The sequence below is a fragment of the Colossoma macropomum genome, unplaced genomic scaffold, assembly GCF_904425465.1.
Source record: "Colossoma macropomum unplaced genomic scaffold, Colossoma_macropomum, whole genome shotgun sequence".
NCBI classification, from domain to species: Eukaryota; Metazoa; Chordata; class Actinopteri; order Characiformes; family Serrasalmidae; genus Colossoma; species Colossoma macropomum.
In genome coordinates this window covers 54,224-79,586 of record NW_023495946.1, presented here as the reverse complement: position 1 = coordinate 79,586, position 25,363 = coordinate 54,224, and the positions used below count along the sequence as shown (strand labels likewise).

General features: G+C 41.1%; 2 protein-coding genes across 2 annotated transcripts; both read right to left on the bottom strand.

The window, feature by feature from the left end:
* Positions 1-350: 350 nt before the first annotated feature.
* On the bottom strand, positions 351-4,122 carry LOC118803702 (tripartite motif-containing protein 16-like). The gene is made up of 6 exons (XM_036564177.1): positions 3,461-4,122; positions 3,068-3,163; positions 2,625-2,858; positions 1,964-2,123; positions 1,798-1,857; positions 351-1,469 (listed from the first exon to the last, which is right to left on the bottom strand). Exons 1-6 carry the CDS (start codon positions 4,049-4,051, stop codon positions 940-942), a joined length of 1,671 nt encoding a protein of 556 aa, XP_036420070.1. The 5' UTR covers positions 4,052-4,122; the 3' UTR covers positions 351-939.
* A 2,118-nt stretch (positions 4,123-6,240) lies between these two features.
* Positions 6,241-24,946, bottom strand: LOC118803705 (tripartite motif-containing protein 16-like). Its single transcript, XM_036564180.1, has 7 exons — positions 24,201-24,946; positions 16,336-16,457; positions 15,902-15,997; positions 15,459-15,692; positions 15,183-15,342; positions 14,999-15,058; positions 6,241-7,014 (listed from the first exon to the last, which is right to left on the bottom strand). The coding sequence occupies exons 1-7, from the start codon at positions 24,667-24,669 to the stop codon at positions 6,494-6,496; spliced, it is 1,662 nt and encodes a 553-aa protein (XP_036420073.1). The 5' UTR covers positions 24,670-24,946; the 3' UTR covers positions 6,241-6,493.
* Between the last annotated feature and the right edge of the window lie 417 nt (positions 24,947-25,363).

The window sequence follows — 25,363 nt, the reverse complement described above, 5'->3', positions numbered from 1 at the left end:
TTGGCTGGATATTTTTGGTTGGTGGACTATTCTCAGTCCAGCAGCGACACTGAGGTGTTTAAAAACTCCAGCAGCACTGCTGTGTCTGATCCACTCAGACCAGCGCAACACACACTAACACACCACCACCACGTCAGTGTTACTACATTGCTGAGAATGACCCACCACCCAAATAATACCTGCTCTGTGGTGGTCCTGCGGGGGTCCTGTTGGGGTCCCTATGAAATAGATAGCCTAGATTAGGTTGTATTAATCAAAAAAGAAAAATTCTACAGGGATATTTACACTTTAAATGTCTTACCACAAACCATAAATTGGATACTGTTTCAGGAAAACACAGAACACATCAGCATATTATAGTTATATCTGTATTTTTGGGGATGTTGATATTTCGTCCATAGACGATCATTCGTTTTACAGTACAGTGTTTACTAATATGGTGATCAAGTGTCGTCAGTGTGTTTATAGTGACGTCATCAGCAACCTCTACAGCCCAAACCAGCCCTTTATATGACTGTATACAGCCATTAGTTTCTTACCACTAAAACTTACTTGAGTGCTAATAGCTCCCCCTTGTGGAGAATCTTACAGGAAAAGACAATCCTGATAAAAAGGGCGTCTCTAAATACACACAAGTCCTCTTAATACAGACAACACACTGTTTATTAACAAACACAATGAGATTCATCTTATTGAAACTGTTTTCCTCTGAACACAACATGCGGTTTAGAAGTCAAACAGTCCAAAAGTAAGAGATTAATCAGATTTGGTTAATAATTCCTTGGATTAAGATACAGATTACATTTAACAGGTGATCAGTACAACTCTGCCCTTTGTAGTTTGATTACATCACAACTAGAAAAGGATTATCATTTGATTGGTTTGATGTAGATCATTTATGAATATACCTGAAAAGTATCCATCAAATACAACAGACACTCATTTCAGATCACACAACCTCACAGTTCCAATAATAAACCAGTCATCATCAACCTCAAACCCAGCGTAGAGCGGCTGAGTGAATGTGGTGTGGACTGTGTGTAGGAGGGTCATTGTGTCAGAGACGCTGTAGAAGGACAGAGTTCCTGCACTGTGATCCACATACACTCCTATTCTGGAGGATGATGGAGCTGAGAGCTCAGTCTGAATGCTGTTGTGACAGAAAGTGAGGGGAGAACACTGCAGACTCCAGGACTGATTGTTGTGTCCAAACCTGCTCTCATTACCCCGTCCTTTCCTGCTGATCCCTTTATATGACACTGATATGGACACCCAACCACTCCACTCGACCTCCCAGTAACAGCGTCCCCTCACACTCTCCTTACAGAACACCTGATTCCAGTGCTCAAATCTCTCTGGATGGTCAGAGTAACGCTGCTCTCCTCCTCTGTACTTCACCACTCTGTTCTGCTCAGACAGACTGAGGTACTGATGTACAGTGTTACGATCCAGAGTCAGTCGACAGAAATCTAAAATAATAACAAAAACACATTTCATTGGTTTATTCACAGAATGAATACAATATGCTTCTCAGTTGTTATTTCTACATTTTATTGTTACATAAATACAAATATAATATAAATAGTAGAGTATTTTGATTGTTTAATGACCAACAAGGGAAAAATACTGTGATCATATTTAAACCTCCAAACATCATTTTGTCATCAGTGACCTAAAATGCTGCGTCTTCCTGGCTGTTTAAGGTTTATTCTGATTTAAAAGGAAACATTGAATCAGGAAAATATACTCTCTAAATTAATGTGTGTGTGTGTGTGTGTGTGTGTGTGTTGTTCGTACACTGTAGAAAATCTTCTCTGGTTTTTGGCTTTGAGGATAAAATCTTCTGAACTGCTGCAGCTGTGGAGACACACAAACACCCTGATTTAACAGAATGAATGAAGGAGATTAAAATGATGTTTAAAGTGGGATAAAATGTGTCATTTGCAGCAGAAGCTCCTCTTACCATGTGGAGAGATTTTACTGAACTCCTCCTTGCAGAATTCCTCTAGTCTCTCTTTCAGATCAGAGAGAGATTTCCTCACTCCATCAAATGAGGGATGTTGATGGACAGTGATGCTGGAGGAGTCCTCACATCCAGAACAGACACTCAGAGACTGGAAACTCTACAGAGACACAACAGAATGATGAAGGTCTACAAGAGTAAAAGATGATCTCACACCAAATTAGACTTCAATCTCCAAGATACTCGTCTTACAATTAAATTTAAAAATGCAGATAAAGACCTTACTGGATTAATTCTTGTTTTACTTTGATATTTATTCTCTCCATCAGTTGCTGAGTTCAGTCAGTACAGACATTCTCTCCATCTACCTCAACCTGACACCTCAACTGATAAAGCATAATGGTGTAAGTTTGGAATTTGCCTCATATTTATTTATTCAAGCAGTTCAGCAACTGCTGACCGGCTTCTACTATGAATGAGTTTAGAGTCTGTGTGTTCTGTTCTTTTTGATATACAGGGAAACGTCAATATTATTATCTGTGATAATCGACAGAACAATCTAGATGCAGCAGTTTCAAAAATGCTGGTATATTACTTTAATGAAGAACCATTTTAGAGCCTCTCTGAGGAGCAGGTTCCTCTGTAGGTGAGTGATGGTTACCTGGAGGAAATGGATGTGATCCTCTGTGACTGAAAGCTGCTCCAGCTCAGTGTTTCTCCTCTTTAGATCATCAATCTCCTGCTTCAGTTTCTTCAGGAGTTCTCCACTTTGTCTCAGATGGTTCTTCTCCTGAGTTCTGATCAGCTCTGTTACCTCAGAGCGCTTTTTCTCAATGGAGCGGATCAGCTCAGTAAAGATCCTCTCACTGTCCTCCACTGCTGCCTGTGCAGAGCGCTGTTAGGACACAGACACACAAGATGGAGCTCCATTTAAACACCAGCTATCATTCACTCTCTCACTGGGACTCTAGATGACTGACTGTCCACATTGTGGCTGTGTAGGATCTCTAAGTGTCCAACACTGGACTCCTCACTGTCTGACTGGAGGAGAGTCTGAGTGAGCTGTGAAACAGCTGCTCCAGCAGATCTCTGCCCACTACTCACCTTAAGAGTGACCACAGCCTGTTTCAGCTCCAGCAGCTTCGTCTCTTTCTGCTGGAGTCTCCGCTTGAATTTCCTCTGAATCTTCTTCAGCTGAGACTAGAGGCAAAAATATCAACCAAACTAAAATTGCAGCATTTGAATAGTAATAGTAGCAAAAGACTTAAGGGTTCATATTGTTCTGTACAGTTCTGAGACTGTGTGCTCTTTATTAGTCTGTAGAGAGGCTAAAAGACGGGTGTCGGCTGGTGAAATGTTTATGGACTACAACTAGTTTTGCAGCATTGCTGAAAAAAAAAGTAATCTACCACTTTCTTATCCACTTCATACAGGAATAAAGCAACAGTACAGAAACAGAATCAGCATGAACTGATTCTAAATATTTCTATTTCTCACCTGTTTCTCGGTTCTCTCTGCTACAGCTGCAACTGTATCGTGGCCTTTGTGGTCATGCATCGTACACAAATAACAGATGCAGCTTTGGTCAGTACGGCAGTAGATCTCAATCAGTTTGTCATGTTGAGAGCAGATCTTCTCCTGCAGTCGTGTGGAGGCTTTGACCAGCTTGTGCTTTTTCAAAGCAGGAACATCATAGTGAGGTTTAAGATGAGCTTCACAGTAAGACGCCATGCAGGCCAAACAGGACTCACTGGCTTTGCGTTTCCTCCCAGTGCAGAAATCACACTCCACATCTCCAGGTCCAGCGTAACAGTGAGCAGGAGGAGCAGCTTGGAGTTCTGTCTTCTTCACTTTCTCCACCACTTCAGCCAGCATGTTGTTTCTGCGTAGAACAGGCCTCGGAGTGAAGGTCTCTCTGCACTGGGGGCAGCTGTAGACCCCCCTCTGATCCTCCTGATCCCAGTGTCTGTTAATACACACCATACAGTAACAGTGTCCACAGTGAATAGTCACTGGATCCTTCAGCAGATCCAGACAGACTGGACAGCTGAACTGGTCCTGATCTACTGAAATACTGGCCTCTGCCATTTTCCTGCACTCGCAGACTGAGAGAGAGAGAGAGAGAGAGAGAGAGAGAGAAGAGAGAGAGAGCAGCACTCTGGGATAAGTTTCGTTTCCTCTGAACAGAGTAGGAATGACTTCCTGCTTCTCTGTTTGTTAATGTGTCATAGACAGAGAGGGGGAGGGTGAAGAGAGAGGGGGGGTTGCTGTCATCACAAAAAGCACATTACATATGCAATACACCAAAAAACAATATAGTATAAATAAGACCAAACAGATTTGGTACAATTCCTTTTATTTTCTTCTCATTTCTTAGTTTTTCAGAATGTATGAGTGGCCATGTATCACTAACCACTGTTATTAAACGCTAGATAACGTTAGCTGACTATCAGGCACCACTTTCATGTTTAGTTCATGGCAAAATAGTAACATTTCCAAAAACAGTAGCATCTAAACACACTAATGTAACAGGTAGATTAACCTTGCTAACTTCAGCTTATGTTGAAGGACACAATTAACTCATATATTACTGTCTAATAAATTAATAGTGTACCTGATGTTTTTTGCCACCTTATAAAGGAACACTGTCTAATCTGGCTGCCCGCTAAATTCAGCTATATGATTTAGTTCGTTTTTCATACTGTGGCCTAAACCACATCATCAAGTCTGAGGCCTTAATGAAGACCTGGATGTAGCTTTGAGTGGGTTGAGAGAAGTTTTGTTGAAGTAGTTACAGAAAAGATTGAACTGATTACTGATCTCCATGTTTTCTAATGTTTATATCAACGTCAGCCTCACAGCTGCAGTGTTAAACTAAAAAAAAGCAACAGCTGGACACCAAACACGTCTGAGCTGATCGACTAGCCCTCATCAGAGGTCAGTGGCAAGTTGTGTGAGTTTGATATTTCACCAAAATATTTATATTTGAGTTTATTTTCTCTCATATGATGACGGTGCAGTTTTCTCTCATATTGTCATTAACCCCCTCCTGCAGTGATCGCTCCTCTCAAATATGGATAGATTACAGTGGAATACACACAATATTTTAGAATTGTACTCCACTGTTCAAAAGACAGGAGTCAATGTTTTCAAAAAAATTCAATTTTGTTGCAGAAATATGAAGTGATTCTAATAAACTACTGCAACTTCACAGAATTTGAAACAATTAAGAGGAAACATTTTAGACATATCCAGATTAATAAAGATTTGTTGATGAATAATCAAAAATGAAGATATGAAATCAATATCCACAATCCCTAATTGAAAATCTACAATAAATCTTGAGAAACAGAAAATTTGAATATGTTTTTTAATTCAATAAATTCTCATTGATCTCAAAATACTCTACTCTGCATGAGGTGCAACTGTGATCTATCGCAGCTCCTCTGGTGAATAATGTTACTCACAAAAGCAGTTTTGCTGACACTGTGCGACGCAACGCCGCCAACCCAAACAACACAAAACACATGCAGGGCGGAGAGATACATGCAGGGCATTGTAAGAAAAAAATAGTACCCAAAGAAAACGAATCGAAACAAGTTTTTTTTTAATTTAGCACTATTTTACCATCACTGTGACATATAAACCCTTATCAGACACATGTGAGTTCACTGGTCATTTTGGATTGCACATTTCACACCAAACTACTCTGAATGATTTAGTTTACATCTAAACCACTGAATGATTAAGTAATTTTGCAAAATTAATTATTATTAAGTGACCCTTATTAGTCCCACAACAGGGAAATTTAACCTCCACATTAAACCCATCCGTGCAGTGAAACACCACACACACACACACACACACACACACAAGGGGGCAGTGAGCACACTTGCCCAGAGTGGTGGGCAGCCCTATCCACAGCACCCAGGGAGCAGTTGGGGGTTAGGTGCCTTGCTCAAGGGCATCTCTGTCATGTACTGTTGGCTCAAGGAATCGAACCAGTGACCTTCCGGTCACAAGGCTGGTTCCCTAACCTCCAGCCCACGACTGATCCCCAAAAAGCCAAAAAAAAAACAGCACCACGGTTCGCAAGGAAGGGCCAGACCACATCCGATCCAAGCCAGAGCGGGATTCGAACCATCGCACGAGCAAACGGACACAACGTTAGTGTGGCCATTCAACTGCACCACCGGGGGCTGCCAAAATTGACGTAGTTCCCCTTTCTCAGTCAATTCAAAGTAATATTGCCCTATTCCTATTGGTCCATTCATTATGAAATTTGAATACAATGCAAAGGGCAACTGGAGTTTTCAAATTATATAAAAATACAAAGGTTGTTGCACAACAGCGACAATATGCTGGCTTTGCTGGTGATCAGCACTACAGCTTCTAGAGCAGCTGGCTATCATACAAGCATCTAAAACACAACAGGGTTTGCTAAAATACTGAGATGAATGTAGGGCAGGACTGACAGCTGGTGCAGATGAAATAAACAGCAAGACAGAAGCTGATATGGAGCATTTTGTATCACAGTTTAATGGACGATCCCGGTCCAAGCCCAAACCCAGCGTAGAGCGGCTGAGTGAATGTGGTGTGGACTGTGTGAAGGAGGGTCATTGTGTCAGAGACGCTGTAGAAGGACAGAGTTCCTGCACTGTGATCCACATACACTCCTATTCTGGAAGATGATGGAGCTGAGAGCTCAGTCTTAATGTTGTTGTGCGAGAAGGAGAGAGTAGAGAGACACTGCAGACTCCAGGACTGATTGTTGAGTCCAAACACGCACCCGTTACCCCATCCTTTCCTGCTGATCCCCTTATATGCCACTGATACGTACACAACACCAAATAGCCCTCTGCTCCACTCGACCTCCCAGTAACAGCGTCCACTCACACTCTCCTTACACAACACCTGAGACACTGAATCAAATCTCTCTGGATGGTCAGAGTAACACTGGGCTCTTCCTCTGTACTTCACCACTCTGTTCTTCTCAGACAGAACCAGCTCATGATTTACTGTGTTGGGATCCAGAGTCAGCCGACAGAAGTCTAAAGGAAAATGGAAAATAATCAGTAAGTAAGTAAGTTGTCAGTGTATAATGACATATTTACACTTTTCTACAAGCAAGATTTTAGAGTCTGTCTCATGCCAAACAACCAGGGGCATGACTACACACTTAAAAAAGATGGTTCTTCACGGGTTCTTTAGTAAAGAAAATGGATCTATCCATAATTAAAGGGTTCTTTGCATCGTAAAGGGGCTCTTCAGATTGATGGATAATTCGCTGGAGATGGTTCCATGTAGAACCTTTTTCAAAATGGTTCTATATGGTACTGTGGCTTGCGCTCTTCCCCCGGGCCCTGATGACGACTGGAGGTGGGGCTCGGGACTCGCACGCTGTCCTCCACTCACTTGCGGTTCTCCTCTTCCCGCCATCCTCATGGTTCTTTGTCCTCGCTCAGAGTTCGGGCCCCACCTTCCTGCCGGTCTTGTGGTCGACGTCGGAGCCCGGAGGACGGGTGCGTGCCAAAGTTTATTTATATAGCGCTTTTTACAACAGTTGTTGTCAGAAAGCAGCTTTACAGAAAAATCTGGGTCTGAGCCCCCATGAGAGTCGCCAATGGCAACAGTGACAAGGAAGACTCAGAGCAAGAGGAAGGAACCTTGAGAGGAACCAAGACTCAAAAGGGGAACCCATCCTCCTCTGGTCGACACCAGACAGCAAACAGCATTAGTATAAAATATTATACTACAAAACGGGGAAAAACAGGTTTGAGGAATGGCTAATTAGATAGTTTGAGTTTATGCAGCAGCAGCAGCAGCAGGAGGGTCAGTTCATGCAGGTGAGGTTTGCACAGGGTTATACAGCATGAGGCTCCATGGTGGTCAAAACGGTCCAGTAGACTGAAACGGTCTAGAAGGCTTATTACAGTAGAAGAACCCTTTTTGGTGCTACATAGACCCCTTTTCCAAAAGGTTCTATACAGAACCTTCTACAGCACGTTCTCCATTAATCTGAAGAACGATTTCACGCAAATCATGCAAAGGGTTCACGCAAATCATGCAAAGGGTTCCTTGAGTGCTCATGATTCTCCATAGAACCATTTTCTTTATTAAAGAACCCTTGACAGACCATCATTTTTGGCCCTTTTTTGAGGAGAATTTTGGGCAAAACCATAGAAAGTATTCCCAAGATTTCTCAACCAGGGCAAGACAGTGAAAAGTGCATAGGGTGTATCAGAGCATGACAGTGAAAATGCCTCAAATTTGATTTCATACTAGTTTGTTTACTTGTCTCCAGCTCCCGTCTGCGACCCAGAAGGTTAAGTGACTTAGAAAATGTGTGTGTGTATGAAGTTTACTTGTGAGTGCAACATCACCAAAACTTAAGAGGACACTGTTAACATTTCAAAGTGCAACTTTGCGTACAGCTAAAAATAACAATGGTGACAAAAACATCACCACAAAACTGATGAAACATGTTACTCTCTGTAGGCATGACACCACCATAAATAACACAACAACCCCATCATTAACATCACAGGCTTAAATAAAAGTAATTACAGTCTGATTAACTGTAAAACGGCAGTATAAAACCTAAAAACGTCACTTCAGTGTTTTACACACTTCAAATGTTCGTGTTTCAGTCAGAAGTCACGTCAAACCCAGGCTGAATCCCAAACGGCTCTGTCCTCCCTAAATAGTCTTCTAGCTATGAAAGTTTAGAAATTCTAGCCTCTACAGCCAAATAGTGCGTCATTTATCGAGTATGAATGTTGCTGAATCTCAGCTATATTATTCACTGTTGGGCTGCAGGATCCAGTATTTAAATTACTACGTAGGGCACTATGTAGGGAGCAGGGAGCCAAATAAGACTCACGGTGGTGATTCGGTAACCAACAATTACTTATAAGTGAAAGTTTTTACATTAAACAGTTCTGTTATCATATGTTCATTGTTATACAACAAAAGGTTAAAAAGTTTATAAAATCACTGCAATATACAGCGAGGGGCGACTGAATACTTGTTTATGTTGATTATTATTGATAATAACTCAAGTTATTGTCTGAAAAGGTATGTATTTTATCATAGTTAATGTTGGCCACCATTTTATAAAAGCAATAAGCCACTTGAGACCATAATGCACAGCCTCTCTTGGCTTATTGCTTTAATAAGCCTTAGCATGTAATAAATCTGGGAATATAAGGGATTAAAATTCACTTTCCTCCCTAGTTGAGTTGAGTTAGTTGAGTTCAGATTAAAGGTGCCAAGTTAAAGGTGTCAAAGGTGGTAAATTCCTACCTGGCTATATGAATAGACATATTTCTTAAGTATGGAAATAATATATGCTGGTATTGCATTAAATAATATTTACTTATGCAATACAGTAAATTTTCTCAGCTTCATTTATATGAAAATTTTCTCATCTCAGGCTAAGCCTTAGGTGTTTGCTCAGTCTGTGCATGCCCCTCCTACCAGTCCATATATGTGGTGTGTAACATATCCAGTTTAACAATAACACAAACAGCACATATACAAAAAAAAAAACTTTACATATAAAACAGATGTTACAAGGAGGCGAGTTTTTAATTTTCCAGTTTCAGCATTCCCATTCAGGAATTTCTTGGTTTTCTAGCCTGTTAGCTAGCTACAGTAAGCTAACATTTGTTAGTTAGCTAAAGTAAGCCAACATTTGTTAGCTAGCTAAAGTAAGCTAACATTTGTTAGCTAGCTAAAGTAAGCCAACATTTGTTAGCTAGCTAAAGTAAGCCAACACTTGTTAGCTAGCTAAAGTAAGCCAACATTTGTTAGTATTTTCTTATTTGACAGCTCTTGGTCGAATTTTACCATTCCACCTTAATTGGTGCATCAGCCAGCATCTTGATTGAATTTTCCTGTTCCACCTTAAATCGTGCAGCTTCAGGCAGCAGAAAGTGACAGCTGCACCTTTTAAGGTGGAACAGGAAAACTCGAACAAGAAGCTGGCGAATAGGAAGCCAACTTTAGCTCCGTCCTTCTTACTGTGTTTTGGGGGTTTATTTTATGTTATGGGGGTTTATATTTTATTTTAAGATTAGAAGTGATTCCCACATTGATGGATTTGCTGATATGTGTGTTTATGTTTCTCGCGCTAAACTCGGTTTTTAGCGTCAGGTGCAGACTGAATACTTTCCTGTTGGTCTGGATGGCTAATTAGCACGATCAGTTATTAAAGTAATAAAGCTACCGAGAGCAGTCAGTGCAGCCAAGATTAATCTGTGTCTGGGGATTATAACAAAACAAACATGGTGAAAATCGGATGAGTAATAAGGAAGTTGCGGCTGAATTAATCCTGAGACTCTTCGTCTCTGAATACAAGAGAATTTGTTCACAAGTGGATCTTGACCTCTCCAACATGGCGGACGCACGGACGTATTGCCTCAGATAGAGAACAACAGACAACGCGGCATCCAGGAATGAATATCTATGGTCAGCTAACATTCGTTAGCCAGCTAAGGAAGCTAACATTGGTTAGCCAGCTAAGGAAGCTAACATTGGTTAGCTAGCTAAGGAAGCTAACGTTGGTTAGCCAGCTAAGGAAGCTAACCTTAATTAGTTTGCTGAATACGAGGCACAAACATTAACATTTCTAAGAAACTGCAGCAAATATGGTAGAGATTAATTCAGTTATCATCAAATTGTCAAAGCAAAGCTATAAAAAGTGAAAGAGAGAAAAAATCTCAAAACACCAGAGTTAACATGGCGCTAGCTTAAAGGCTAATAGCTATTTTAACAGTGCTCACTGTAGCTTGTGTTTAGCTTCCTGCTGAAGGCTAATAGTCTCTGATGCATCCCTGTCTAATAAATAAATACAGTACCTGATGTTTTTGTGTAGCTGCACCTCATTTAGGACATGTTTGAATTTACCTCAGAGCTGCTAACGTAGCTTCAGCTTCTCTCACGATGACGGTGCTGTTTGAATCCTCTGCAGCTGAGAGGAGACGCTTAAACGCTGCTCACAAACACTGACAGATTTTCTTTTCCCCAGTAAAACTTATTTCCTGAACAAAAATTGATGAAATGATTCTGATGTGTTAGAACAGTGCAACATCACAAATCTCACATAATTATTAGGACACTAAATTGTTAAAAAGATGTTTTTTGATGTTTCCAGAATGACCAACAGAGCTGAACAGCACTGTGAAATCACTCAGAAAGATCTATAGCACCAAGAATTACGTTATCATTTAATATCCAGTAATAATTTAATATTCAGATGTGTCGTTTTTCACAAGTGGTGTTAAAATTTGAAGAACCTGACTCAGAATTAATGTTTGTGATTAATCATTTAATAATATTTTGTTGATTCTAATGCTCAAAATATCTTAAATTAAACATCTTAAATATCTTTGGGTGAGTCATTTATAATATGTAAATGTACATTATGTAAGTTGTTATTGTATATAAAATAACAAAAATGACTAATATAAGGAGTGAATCTAAACTTTTGAACAGCAGTGTACATGAAAATAACCAGTAAAAAGATGGATGTTTTTACTGTGGCAGGTGTACCCGAACCTTCCACTATCATTTCAGGATAAAATCATCAGATTAAACAGCCTAAATGTACGAGCACATCTGTTAGCTTTTAGAATACTGTTAAAATCATACTAAGCTCTCTCTGCCTCCTCCTGACTGCAGCGTCTGTTATTTGGTGCTTTGTTTTTAAACCTCTTTTCAAGTCTATTTAAACAGTGTTATTAATTTTGATAACAGGCATATGCAGCTGTATGGAGGCCTGTGGCCACCAGGGGGCCTCCTTATCATTTTTGTGTTATTACTAGAGAATGTGTAGAATGTGTATATTGTCTTTTGGGCTTCTCAAACACCAGAGGGCACGCACGAGCAAGTCCAACATGAATGGGTTAATAAGGAGCATTTGAGCAAAATCACAGTTTGAAAATGCTTAAAACATTTAAACAGAAATATTTAAACCGCTTTCAGCCATTTCAGCCATTCAGCCAATGAGCTGTTCTGCTCAGCTTTCAGTAGCAGTAATGCTAACCAATCATTGCTTAGTAGCAGTAATGCTAACCAATCAGCGCTCAGTAGCAGTAATACTAACCGATCAGCTCTCAGTAGCAGTAATGTTAGCATCCTGCTGCTCAAACCTGTTTGCTGTAGGAAAAGGAAACTAAGGTCAGTTTTCGTTGCTTTTTTAGTGAAATTCTTTCTTCTACTTTCTAAAACTAAAGGAAAGTTCTGTGTGATTTGAAACTATTTTAATTTTTAGTTTTTAGCCGTTTGGCTCCATTTACTCCGTTCATTGAGGACTCACTCGCCAACATCTGGCGTTTTGCAGTCCTGTTTTTGATACAATTGGAGAAACAGGAAGTGACCAGACTCTTCATAATCCAGCTCTGTGGTCACTGTACCGTTAGGCTGTTAACGTAGCATAACGGTAAAGAAAAACTAAAAGTTTTGTATTTTTTATGCTGTTTTTTAGGCTTTAGATGGATCTGCCAGCTCAGTGTTAGTTTTTTAAAATTTGATTTATTGATTTGGATTCGTTTTTGTTTGTTTTTGTTGATTTACTGAAGAATGAGACAGTAAAATAGTTTTTTTTAATGTTATTTTATTTTTACAGTGTGTAAATCCGGCCCACACAACACCACGTTCATATTGTTCTGCCTGTAGCTTGTTCCAGCCCAGACAGTATAAAACAAACACGAGTCACAGATGTGAACAAACAGCAACCACAGCTTACGTAATGACATCACATCAATACACAACGTTTCCCCTTTGCTTGGACATAAACCCAAAATCATGCCGTGAATGTTTTTTTATAACTTTCTTTAATTCATACACTGACGTGGTGGTGGTGTGTTAGTGTGTGTTGCGCTGGTCTGAGTGCATCAGACACAGCAGTGCTGCTGGGGTGTTTAAACACTGTGTCCACTCACTGTCCACTCTATTAGACACTCCTATCTTGTCAGTCCACCTTGTAGATGTGAAGTCAGAGACGATAGCTCATCTGCTGCTGCACAGTTTGTGTTGGTCATCCTCTAGTCCTTCATCAGTGGTCACAGGACGCTGCCCACAGGACGCTGTTGGCTGTTTCTCAGTCCAGCAGTGACACTGAGGTGTTTAAAAACTCCAGCAGCACTGCTGTGTCTGATCCACTCAGACCAGCACAACACACACTAACACACCACCACCACATCAGTGTTACTGCAGTGCTAAAAATGATCCACCACCCAAATAGTACCTGCTCTGTGAGGGTCCTGTGGGGGTCCCTATGAAATACATAGCCTAGATTAGGTTATATCAAAAAAGAAAAGTTTTACATGGATATTTACACTTTAAATGTGTTACCACAAACCATAAATTGGATACTGTTTCAGGAAAACTCAGAACACATCAGCATATTATAGTTATATCTGTATTTTTGGGGATGTTGATATTTCGTCCATAGACGATCATTCGTTTTACAGTACAGTGTTTACTAATATGGTGATCAAGTGTCGTCAGTGTGTTTATAGTGACGTCATCAGCAACCTCTACAGCCCAAACCAGCCCTTTATATGACTGTATACAGCCATTAGTTTCTTACCACTAAAACTTACTTGAGTGCTAATAGCTCCCCCTTGTGGAGAATCTTACAGGAAAAGACAATCCTGATAAAAAGGGCGTCTCTAAATACACACAAGTCCTCTTAATACAGACAACACACTGTTTATTAACAAACACAATGAGATTCATCTTAATGAAGCTGTTTTCCTCTGAACACAACATACGGTTTAGAAGACAAACAGTCCAAAAGTAAGAGATTAATCAGATTTGATTAGTTTAGATTAATAATTCTTTGGATTAAGATACAGATTACATTTTAACAGGTGGCCAGTAATTCACACTAAAATACAGGACAACTCAGTCCTTTGCAGCATGTTTACATCACAACTAGAAAAGTATTTTGATAATTTCATTGGTTTGATGTAAATTGTTTATGAATCTACCTGAAAAGTATCCGTCATATAAAACAGACACTCATTTCTGATCACATAATCTTACAGATCCACCAACAAACAGACCAACACCGAGCCCAAACCCAGCGTAGAGCGGCTGAGTGAATGTGCTGTGGACTGTGTGTAGGAGGGTCATTGTGTCAGAGACGCTGTAGAAGGACAGAGTTCCTGCACTGTGATCCACATACACTCCTATTCTGGAGGATGATGGAGCTGAGAGCTCAGTCTTAATGTTGTTGTGACAGAAAGTGAGAGTGGATGAACAGAACAGACTCCAGGACTGATTGTTGAGTCCAAACCTGCTCTCATCACCCCATCCTTTCCTGCTGATCCCTTTATATGACACTGATATGGACACCCAGTTACTCCACTCGACCTCCCAGTAACCACGTCCACTCACACTCTCCTTACACAACACCTGTTTCCAGTACTCAAATCTCTCTGGATGGTCAGAGTAACGCTGCCCTCCTCTTCTGTACGTCACCACTCTGTTCTGCTCAGACAGTCTGAGTCTATGATTTACAGTGTTGGGATCCAGAGTCAGTCGACAGAAATCTAAAATAATAACAAAAACACATTTCATTGGTTTATTCACAGAATTAATTCATGATGAATAAAATATGCTTCTCAGTTGTTATTTCTACATTTCTATTTTGTTACAAAAATATAAATATAATATAAATATGAAATACAAATATAGAGTATTTTGATTGTTGTCTAATGACCAACAAGGGAAAAATGCTGTGATCACATTTAAACCTCCAAACATCATATCGGGAAATTATATTGTCTAAATTAACATGTGTGAGTGAGTGTGTATGTGTTTGTAGTGTGTGTATCTGTGTGTGTGTGTGTATATGTGTGTGTGTGTGTGAGAGAGTGTGTGTGTGTGTGTGTGTGTGTGTGTGTGTATTTCTGTGTGTATGTATTGTGTTTGTGTGCGTGTATCTGTGTTTGTGTGTGTGTGTGTGAGTGTGTGTGTGTGTGTGTGTGTGTGTGTGTGTGTGTGTGAGTGTGTTGTTCATACACTGTAGAAAATCTTCTCTGGTTTTTGGCTCTGAGGATAAAATGGTCTGAACTGCTGCAGCTGTGGAGACAAACAAACACACTGATTGAACAGAACGAAGAAGATTAAAAAGATCAGAAAAAAACTTTAAAATGATGATTAAAGTGGGATAAAATGTGTCATTTGCAGCAGAAGCTCCTCTTACCATGTGGAGAGACTTTACTGAACTCCTCCTTGCAGAATTCCTCTAGTCTCTCTTTCAGATCAGAGAGAGATTTCCTCACTCCATCAAATGAGGGATGTTGATGGACAGTGATGCTGGAGGAGTCCTCACATCCAGAAGAGACACTCAGAGACTGGAAACTCTACAGAGAGAAAACAGAGCAAAGAGAGATGTATTTCTTGCAGATTTGCAGAGCATTTAGACCAACTTTACAGCCTCTCTGAGGAGCAGGTTCCTCTGTAGCTGAGTCATTGTTACCTGGAGGAAATGGATGTGATCCTCTGTGACTGAAAGCTGCTCCAGCTCAGTGTTTCTCCTCTTTAGATCATCAATCTCCTGCTTCAGTTTCTTCAGGAGTTCTCCACTTTGTCTCAGCTGGTTCTTCTCCTGAGTTCTGATCAGCTCTGTTACCTCAGAGCGCTTTTTCTCAATGGAGCGGATCAGCTCAGTAAAGATCCTCTCACTGTCCTCCACTGCTGCCTGTGCAGAGCGCTGTTAGGACACAGACACACAAGATGGAGCTCCATTTAAACACCAGCTATCATTCACTCTCTCACTGGGACTCTAGATGACTGACTGTCCACATTGTGGCTGTGTAGGATCCCAAAGTGTCCAACACTGGACTCCTCACTGTCTGACTGGAGGAGAGTCTGAGTGAGCTGTGAAACAGCTGCTCCAGCAGATCTCTGCCCACTACTCACCTTAAGAGTGACCACAGCCTGTTTCAGCTCCAGCAGCTTCGTCTCTTTCTGCTGGAGTCTCCGCTTGAATTTCCTCTGAATCTTCTTCAGCTGAGACTAGAGGCAAAAATATCAACCAAACTATAATTGCAGCATTTGAATAGTAATAGTAGCAAAAGACTTAAGGGTTCATATTGTTCTGTACAGTTCTGAGACTGTGTGCTCTTTATTAGTCTGTAGAGAGGCTAAAAGACGGGTGTCGGCTGGCAAAATGTTTATGGACTACAACTAGTTTTGCAGCAAAGTAATCTACCACTTTCTTATCCACTTCATACAAGAATAAAGCAACAGTACAGAAACAGAATCAGTGTATGTGAGAGTGTGTGTGTGTGTGTGTGTGTGTGTGTGTGTGTGTGTGTGTGTGAGAGTGATTCTAAAATATTTCTATTTCTCACCTGTTTCTCGGTTCTCTCTGCTACAGCTGCAACTGTATCGTGGCCTTTGTGGTCATGCATCGTACACAAATAACAGATGCAGCTTTGGTCAGTACGGCAGTAGATCTCAATCAGTTTGTCATGTTGAGAGCAGATCTTCTCCTGCAGTGGTGTGGAGGCTGTCATCACAAAAAGCACATTATATATGCAATACACAAAAAAACAATATAGTATAAATAAGATGAAACAGATTTGGTACAATTCCTTTTATTTTCTTCTCATTTCTTAGTTTTTCAGAATGTATGAGTGGCCATGTATCACTAACCACTGTTATTAAACGCTAGATAACGTTAGCTGACTATCAGGCACCACTTTCCTGTTTAGTTCATGGCAAAATAGTAACATTTCCAAAAACAGTAGCATCTAAAAACACTAATGTAACAGGTAGATTAACCTTGCTAACTTCAGCTTATGTTGAAGGACACAATTAACTCATATATTACTGTCTAATAAATTAATAGTGTACCTGATGTTTTTTGCCACCTTATAAAGGAACACTGTCTAATCTGGCTGCCCGCTAAATTCAGCTATATGATTTAGTTCGTTTTTCATACTGTGGCCTAAACCACATCATCAAGTACACTCCTATTCTGGAGGATGATGGAGCTGAGAGCTCAGTCTTAATGTTGTTGTGTGAGAAGGACAGAGTAGACAGACACTCCAGACTCCAGGACTGATTGTTGAGTCCAAACACGCACCCGTTACCCCATCCTTTCCTGCTGATCCCATTATACGCCACTGATACGTACACAACACCAAATAGCCCTCTGCTCCACTCGACCTCCCAGTAACAGCGTCCACTCACACTCTCCTTACACAACACCTGAGACACTGAATCAAATCTCTCTGGATGGTCAGAGTAACACTGGGCTCTTCCTCTGTACTTCACCACTCTGTTCTTCTCAGACAGAACCAGCTCATGATTTACTGTGTTGGGATCCAGAGTCAGCCGACAGAAATCTAAAGGAAAATGGAAAATAATCAGTAAGTAAGTAAGTTGTCAGTGTATAATGACATATTTACACTTTTCTACAAGCAAGATTTTAGAGTCTGTCTCATGCCAAACAAACAGGGGCATGACTACACACTTAAAAAAGATGGTTCTTCACGGGTTCTTTAGTAAAGAAAATGGATCTATCCATAATTAAAGGGTTCTTTGCATCGTAAAGGGGTTCTTCAGATTGATGGATAATACGCTGGAGATGGTTCCATGTAGAACCTGTTTGAAAATGGTTCTATATGGCACTGTGGCTTGCACTCGTCCCCCGGTCCCTGATGACGACTGGGGGCTGGGCTCAGGACTTGCATGCTGTTCTCCACTCATCTGCGGTTCTCCTCTTCCCGCCGTGCTCATGGGGCTTTGTCCTTGCTCAGGGTTCACGGTCGTTGCTGGGGTTTATTTAAGTTTATTTATATAGCGCTTTTTACAACAGGTGTTGTCACAAAGCAGCTTTACAGAAAAATCTGAGTCCCATGAGTGTCGCCAATGACGACAGTGGCAAGGAAAACTCGGAGCAAGAGGAAGAAACCTTGAGAGGAACCAAGACTCAAAAGGGGAACCCATCCTCCTCTGGTCCACACCGTACAGCAAACAAAGTTAGTATAAAGTATTAGAATACAGAACAGGGAAAAAAACAGGCAGAGCAATGGTTAATTAGATAGCTTGAGTTATTGAGCAGCAGCAGCAGCAGGAGGGTCAGTTCATGCAGGTGAGGTTTGCACAGCTTTGTACAGCGTGAAGCTCCATGGTGGTCAAAACGGTCAAGGAGGCTGAAACGATCCAAAAGGCTTGTTACAATAGAAGAACCCTTTTTGTCAGGCTTGTTACAATAGAAGAACCCTTTTTGGTGCTACATATACCCCTTTTCCAAAAGGTTCTATATAGAACCTTCTACAGCACGTTCTCCATTAATCTGAAGAACGATTTCACGATGCAAAGACCCCTTTAATCATGCAAAGGGTTCCTTGAGTGCTCATGATTCTACATAGAACCATTTTCTTTACTAAAGAACGCTTGACAGACCACCATTTTTAAGTGTGTTGGCCCTCTCTATTGGGCTTTTTGGCTCTTTTTTGACATCCAAATGAGCATTATGAGGAGAATTTTGGGCAAAACCATAGAAAGTATTACCAAGATTTCTTAACCAGGGCAAGATACAAAGTATCTTTGAAAAGTACAAAGGGTGTGTCGGAGTGTGACAGTGAAACAGGGTCTCAAACTGCCTCAAACAAAAACATCACCACAAAACTGATGAAACATGTTACTCTCTGTAGGCATGACACGACCATAAATAACACACTCCAGCTTTGTTTAACCTCTTAAATGACCAAGGTTTTATGATACCGTTCTATAACCTAAGAACAGCTCAGCCAGTTTGCATTCAAGTTCCTGTACTTACTGAATAATAAGCCTTATTATGTAATAAGCCTGAGATTTTAAGGGGTTGAAATTCACTTTGTATGGAAGTATGGAAATAATATATGCTGGTATGGTATTAAGTAATCGGTAACACTTTACTGTAGGGTACGGTTCATAAGGCTACATGACATCTACATAAGCTTGTCATGGCGACTGACATAGACCTACATAAATGTTTATAAATGCCTATTCCAACAGACGTCATTTGCTATAAAGGTGTATTTGCCAATTTTGATCAAGGTTAGCTAAAGTAGCCTTTATGATAGATGATGCCTATTGGAATAAGCATTTATAAACATTTATGTAGGGTTATGTCAGCTGTCATGGCAAGCTTATGTGCATGTCATGTAGCCTTATGAACTGTGCCCTACAGTAAAGTGTTACCAAATAATCTTTACTTATGCAATACAGTAAATCTTCTCAGCTTAAATTATATTAAATTTTTCTCATCTCAGGCTAAGCCTCAGGTGTTTGTGCAGTCTGTGCATGCCGTTCCTGCCAGTGCACGTGTGTGGTTAAAGGAGACACTATCTGTGTGTGTACTTGTGTGTTGTACTTACACTGCAGAAAATCTGCTCTGGTTTTTAGCTCTGAGGACAAAATCTGAACTGCTGCAGCTGTGGAGACACATAAACACACTGTTTTAACAGAATGAATGAAGGAAACTCAAACACTCGCTCAGAAAGACAGAAGCAGCTAACAGATATACAGCTGCTCCTATTGAATATGGATCAAATTGTTCTCTATAATACACCGAATCTCTGTCTCTCACTCTATCACTGTAACTTTAGATATAATACACCGATCAGGCATAACATTATGACCACCTCCTTGTTTCTGCGCTCATTGTCCATTTTATCAGCTCCACTTACTATATAGGTGCACTTTGTAGTTCTACAGTTACAGACTGTAGTCCATCTGTTTCTCTGATACTTTGTTAGCCCCCTTTTACCCTGTTCTTCAGTGGTCAGGACCCCCATGGACCCTCACAGAGCAGGTACTATTTGGGTGGTGGATCATTCTCAGCACTGCAGTGACACTGACGTGGTGGTGGTGTGTTAGTGTGTGTTGTGCTGGTATGAGTGGATCAGACACAGCAGTGCTGCTGGAGTTTTTAAACACTGTGTCCACTCACTGTCCACTCTATTAGACACTCCTACCTTGTCAGTCCACCTGGTAGATGTAAAGTCAGAGACGATAGCTCATCTGCTGCTGCACAGTTTGTGTTGGTCATCCTCTAGTCCTTCATCAGTGGTCACAGGACGCTGCCCACAGGACGCTGTTGGCTGGATATTTTTGGCTGGTGGACTATTCTCAGTCCAGCAGTGACACTGAGGTGTTTAAAAACTCCAGCAGCACTGCTGTGTCTGATCCACTCAGACGAGTGCAACACACACTGTGCAGGGAAACCACTAAAATGTGCAGGGATGTAGTTTGTGAATTATCACTGAAGTAAAGATTTCTGTCCCTCTGTTTCCCAGCAGAAGCTCCTCTTACCATGTGGAGAGACTTTTACTGAACTCCTCCTTGCAGAATTCCTCTAGTCTCTCTTTCAGATCAGAGAGAGATTTCCTCACTCCATCAAATGAGGGATGTTGATGGACAGTGATGCTGGAGGAGTCCTCACACCCAGAAGAGACACTCAGAGACTGGAAACTCTACAGAGAGAAAACAGAATGGAGAAATAAAAGGGAATGTGAGTATCTCAGGTCATAGACAGAAACGTGCCATTTCTGACAAGTAGATTCACTGTAACTTTTATAGAGATCCACTGTAGAGCCTCTCTGAGGAGCAGGTTCCTCTGTAGGTGAGTGATGGTTACCTGGAGGAAATGGATGTGATCCTCTGTGACTGAAAGCTGCTCCAGCTCAGTGTTTCTCCTCTTTAGATCATCAATCTCCTGCTGCAGGTTCTCCAGGAGTTCTTCAGTTTGTCTCAGCTGGTTCTTCTCCTGAGTTCTGATCAGCTCTGTTACCTCAGAGCGCTTTTTCTCAATGGAGCGGATCAGCTCAGTAAAGATCCTCTCACTGTCCTCCACTGCTGCCTGTGCAGAGCGCTGTTAGGACACAGACACACAAGATGGAGCTCCATTTAAACACCAGCTATCATTCACTCTCTCACTGGGACTCTAGATGACTGACTGTCCACATTGTGGCTGTGTAGGATCCCAAAGTGTCCAACACTGGACTCCTCACTGTCTGACTGGAGGAGAGTCTGAGTGAGCTGTGAAATAGCTGCTCCAGCAGATCTCTGCCCAGTACTCACCTTAAGAGTGACCACAGCCTGTTTCAGCTCCTGCAGCTTCTTCTGTTTCTGCTGGAGTCTCTGCTGGGAATTTCCTCTGAACCTCCTTCAGCTGATTCTGAGGAGAAATCGTCTGAAATTATATGCCAATATAATGAGATAAATTTACTTAGTAAAATTACTTAACGAGTAAAAAATGTCAAGAAATAAGCTAGATAATTTTATAGTAAGTGCACATCCATCTCAAAATAAGAAATATTAGATAGATAGACTAGAATTAAGATGATTTCACTTGACCAGATAGTATTTTTTGCAGTGCTTGAGTTGGAGTTGCTAAATTGGCCCAAGGTGTGTGTGTGAAAGAATGGCTACGTTCACATTACCAGGTTGAAGTGGCACAAATCAGATTTTCTGCCCTAATGTGACTCAGATCTGATGTTTTCAGAGCTGTATGGACACACAAATCTGATCTTTTCAAATCCGACCTGAGCCACTTTCATATGTGGACCTAGATTGGATACGTATCCGATTCGTGGCCATGTGACCTTAATGTGACGCTCAGATCGGAATCCATGTGCTTTTGTTCCACTGCGCATGCGCTATTATTCAGCGTTACCATGGCAGCAGCGCCGAACAAGTTAAAGCCTGTAAACGGTGGAAAAGCAACTCATCTCACCTTTTTCTCCTTTCGTCTCGCTCCAATAATGAAGCTGAGAGCTGATCAGAGTTAATTATCTTCTCAGTGAAACTCATTAGTTTGTGCTGATGATGTAATTCATTCACGTGACGTTACTGAGTAGGATGTGGTCATGAGGGTCATTTCAGGACGCCAGTTCGTTCACATTAATGACAGACTTGAGTCACTTACCTAAAGGAGTGTGAACCATCGAGTCAGAGAGATCGGATTTGAGCAAAAAACATTGAATTTGAGTAACGAGGCTTGTAATGTGAAAATAGCTTATATGTTTGTGTGTCTGCCCTGTGATGGACAGGTGACCTGTCCAGGGTGTTTCCTGCCTTCCCCTCAATGAGCGCAGGGATAGGCTCCAGCACCCCTCTGCGATCCAGGAGGACAAGCGACTTAGAAAGTGTGGTGTGTATGTATGTATTTGTTAAATTCTGCACTGACTGTGCTTTTGAACAGGCTGGTTGTGATGGGCTTCAGTTGGTTCTGTGTTGTTAATTTTTAGGTTGCTGTGCTTGAGGCTGATAATATGCGCTGTCCAGCTGTTTTGTCCTATGTTTTTGTCATATGCTCCATTCTGTCTGCTGCTATGTCTGTCATTTTAAATGCATAACATATAAAACGTGTATATGTGCATATATAAAATAAGTGGGATGAATTACAGAAACTTTCTTTCTTTTGTCATAAAGTAAGATCTGACAAGGGTGTATTACAAAAACAAATCCTTTCTTAAGTTAGGAAACATTTTTCTCAAGTTAGGAAATCCTGAACTACTCAATGGAGGTTGATAACTGTTATATCTGTTACCAAGCAAACGGCAACATGTGCAGAGCTTAAACATAAACACATCATCAAAATAACATACATAATGTAAGTTAGTCCGCTGGTGCAATTAACTGAAAGTTGGAAAAAATTATTATTGTGACAGCGTCCTGCCATGTTTACAGTTAAAATGTTTCTTTAATATGGGCCCTAGCTACTAGTTTGGCACCTCATAGACCGGCTTGTAACACACACAGAGAGGTTTAGCAAGCTTAAGAGAAAGTTATTAGTGCTGAAGGAACTTTGTGTGCATTATTAGAATGGAGAAAACTAAATAAAATGTATGTAAACTATTACAGTTATGAGAAACTGCTAGCAAGATTGTGGAGGAACACAAAAAAGGAAAAAAACAACAGGGTGCTATTTTAACATCCAGGCAACCTGCTAGGCCACCTCCGACCACCAGGAGGGGCCGGAGAGTCAGGACGGAGTATTTAGGGCTGAGAAATAGCAGCTGTGGGCACCTTACTTAAGGGGCGCTCACACGCTGCTCAGTCTAGGGTTCATGTTGCCATGTGCACGTTGCTCTGATTCAGCTGGTAACCTCGGTTTGTGTCTCGGGTTTTGGGTCTTTGCTTTTCTCAAATTGTTCTCCAGTGTAAGTATATAAAAGCAACTCTTGAGTGTGTCTCACTCTCCATATTTAGGGAGAAGTGAGTGTGAGATTAAAGAAGGGAGTTTTTTTGGATTCAGTTTTTGGGAGCTCTTAGTTTGGGTCATACGTTTAAGTCTTTAGTTCGCACAGCCATTATCCCCTTTAGGGGCACGCTGCATAGCATGTTAGCCTACCAACAGGGTGATTGAGGGTTTGATCCCCCACTGTGATCAATTACTTTCCTTGTTTACCGCGTTGCCCGTTTAATTTGTTCCTTCTCTAGTTTGTTTTCCCGGCTCTTAGCCCCGTTTGTTTCTTTTCTGAGTTGCACCTTTCTCTCGACCTCAGTCGCTCTACACTTGAAGCCATCCTCTAGTATCCGCCAGGTGGTTCGTCCTGTAGCGCTCCTGATCATTAACATAAGGGTCCCAAGTTCGATCCTCACTTAGGCTGAACCCCTTGGAGCGTTGCAAATATTAAAGAGTGGAACTTCAGCATCAGTGATACTGTGTGAACAGGGCCAAGCAGCAGTTTGAGACTGAGCAACTGTACTACTGTGGTAAATAAATATGTTGCCCTTCCAGAGGGCAAAACACTGTTTCCCCGCTTGCTGAGCTCTTGCTTTCCTCTTCATTTGACCATTGCAACCATGGGAGATTCCATCACTCACAACGTAAAGTTGCAGTTCAATCTTGTTCTAACATGTAGTGCAAGCATTACAAAGCTGTAAACCTGCTGGAAGATGCAGGCAGGGTGGCCAAAAGTTTGGTAACTAATCTGAACTGGTTTTTATCAATATTGAGTAACGATAAATTGATTTGATATCCACAAAACTTACCCACAACACTTATTTTCATAATCAGCCCCTTAATTAACTAAAGATTATACTGATTTTAGATCATTACCTTGAATTGATTCTAAAAGATTTGAAAATCATACCTGTTTCTCGGTTCTCTCTGCTGCAGCTGCAGCTATATTATGGTCTTTGTGTTCATGCATCATACACAAATAACAGATGCAGCTTTGGTCAGTACGGCAGTAGATCTTGACCACTTCAGCATGTTGAGGGCAGATCTTCTCCTGCAGTCGTGAGCAAGCTTTGACCAGCTTGTGCTTTTTCAAGCCAGGAACATCATAGTGAGGTTTAAGATGAGCTTCACAAAAGGAGGCCAGACACGTCAGACAGGACTTGGCGGCTTTGAGTTTCCTCCCAGTGCAGAAATCACACTCCACATCTCCAGGTCCAGCGTAACAGTGAGCAGGAGGAGCAGCTTGGAGTTCTGTCTTCTTCACTTTCTCCACCACTTCAGCCAGCATGTTGTTTCTGCGTAGAACAGGCCTCGGAGTGAAGGTCTCTCTGCACTGGGGGCAGCTGTAGACCCCTCTCTGATCCTCTTGATCCCAGTGTCTGTTAATACACACCATACAGTAACAGTGTCCACAGTGAATAGTCACTGGATCCTTCAGCAGATCCAGACAGACTGGACAGCTGAACTGGTCCTGATCGACTGAAATACTGGCCTCTGCCATTTTCCTGCACTCGAAGACAGAGAGAGAGAGCAGAACTCTGAGATCAGTTTCACTTCTTTGATTTGAGTAGGAGTGCCTTCCTTCCTGAGTGGCTCAGAGGAATGTTTTCTTTCTGGCTAGTTTAATCTTGGACTTGTGACCACACACTGTACATGTACAATGTATAAATAACTTTATAAATAAATAGTTTGTTTGTGGACATGCAATTTGCGTATGTCTTGCCTGGGTGCACATCCAGCAGTAATTAAGAGCCTTGTCTTCTTCAAGACATTAGCTTATAAAAGATAGATAGATAGATAGATAGATAGACACATAGATAGATAGATAGATAGATAGATAGATAGAACATAGATAGATAGGTAGATAGATAGTTGTTCTGTGTAGCATTTCACAGTTACATAATTTAAATCTACAGCTAATCTAAATGTTTAGAAATGTACAATTTTCTCCTGCATCTGCATTTTTTAAACTATCCCAATTTGGCAGAAATACTGCAGACCTGGCAACCCTGATGGGAGTGTGAACAATGTATTATCCATCTCTTATGTAGGTGCAGGTGCTCTGCCCTGATCAGAACTTGTTTGTTTTAGTCAGGGAACATAACTGAACCATAATCCACTGAAATGATATGTTCTAAGCTGTACTGACTCCACACACCCCGTCTCGTCTCCAGGCCTTTATTTTACTGTTCTGT

What these genes read in the sequence shown, in the direction of transcription:
- LOC118803705 (XM_036564180.1), bottom strand. Translation starts at nt 24,669, where the DNA reads ATGGCAGAGGCCAGTATTTCAGTCGATCAGGACCAGTTCAGCTGTCCA. An exon ending in ATCACATCCATTTCCTCCAG is followed by an intron (nt 15,343 to 15,458) that starts GTAACAATGACT and finishes TTCTCTCTGTAG; the next exon opens with AGTTTCCAGTCTCTGAGTGT. An exon ending in CAGAGAAGATTTTCTACAGT is followed by an intron (nt 7,015 to 14,998) that starts GTATGAACAACA and finishes ATTTTCCTTTAG; the next exon opens with ACTTCTGTCGGCTGACTCTG.
- LOC118803702 (XM_036564177.1), bottom strand. Translation starts at nt 4,051, where the DNA reads ATGGCAGAGGCCAGTATTTCAGTAGATCAGGACCAGTTCAGCTGTCCA. An exon ending in AGGCTGTGGTCACTCTTAAG is followed by an intron (nt 2,859 to 3,067) that starts GTGAGTAGTGGG and finishes GTGTCCTAACAG; the next exon opens with CGCTCTGCACAGGCAGCAGT. An exon ending in CAGTAAAATCTCTCCACATG is followed by an intron (nt 1,858 to 1,963) that starts GTAAGAGGAGCT and finishes GTGTCTCCACAG; the next exon opens with CTGCAGCAGTTCAGAAGATT.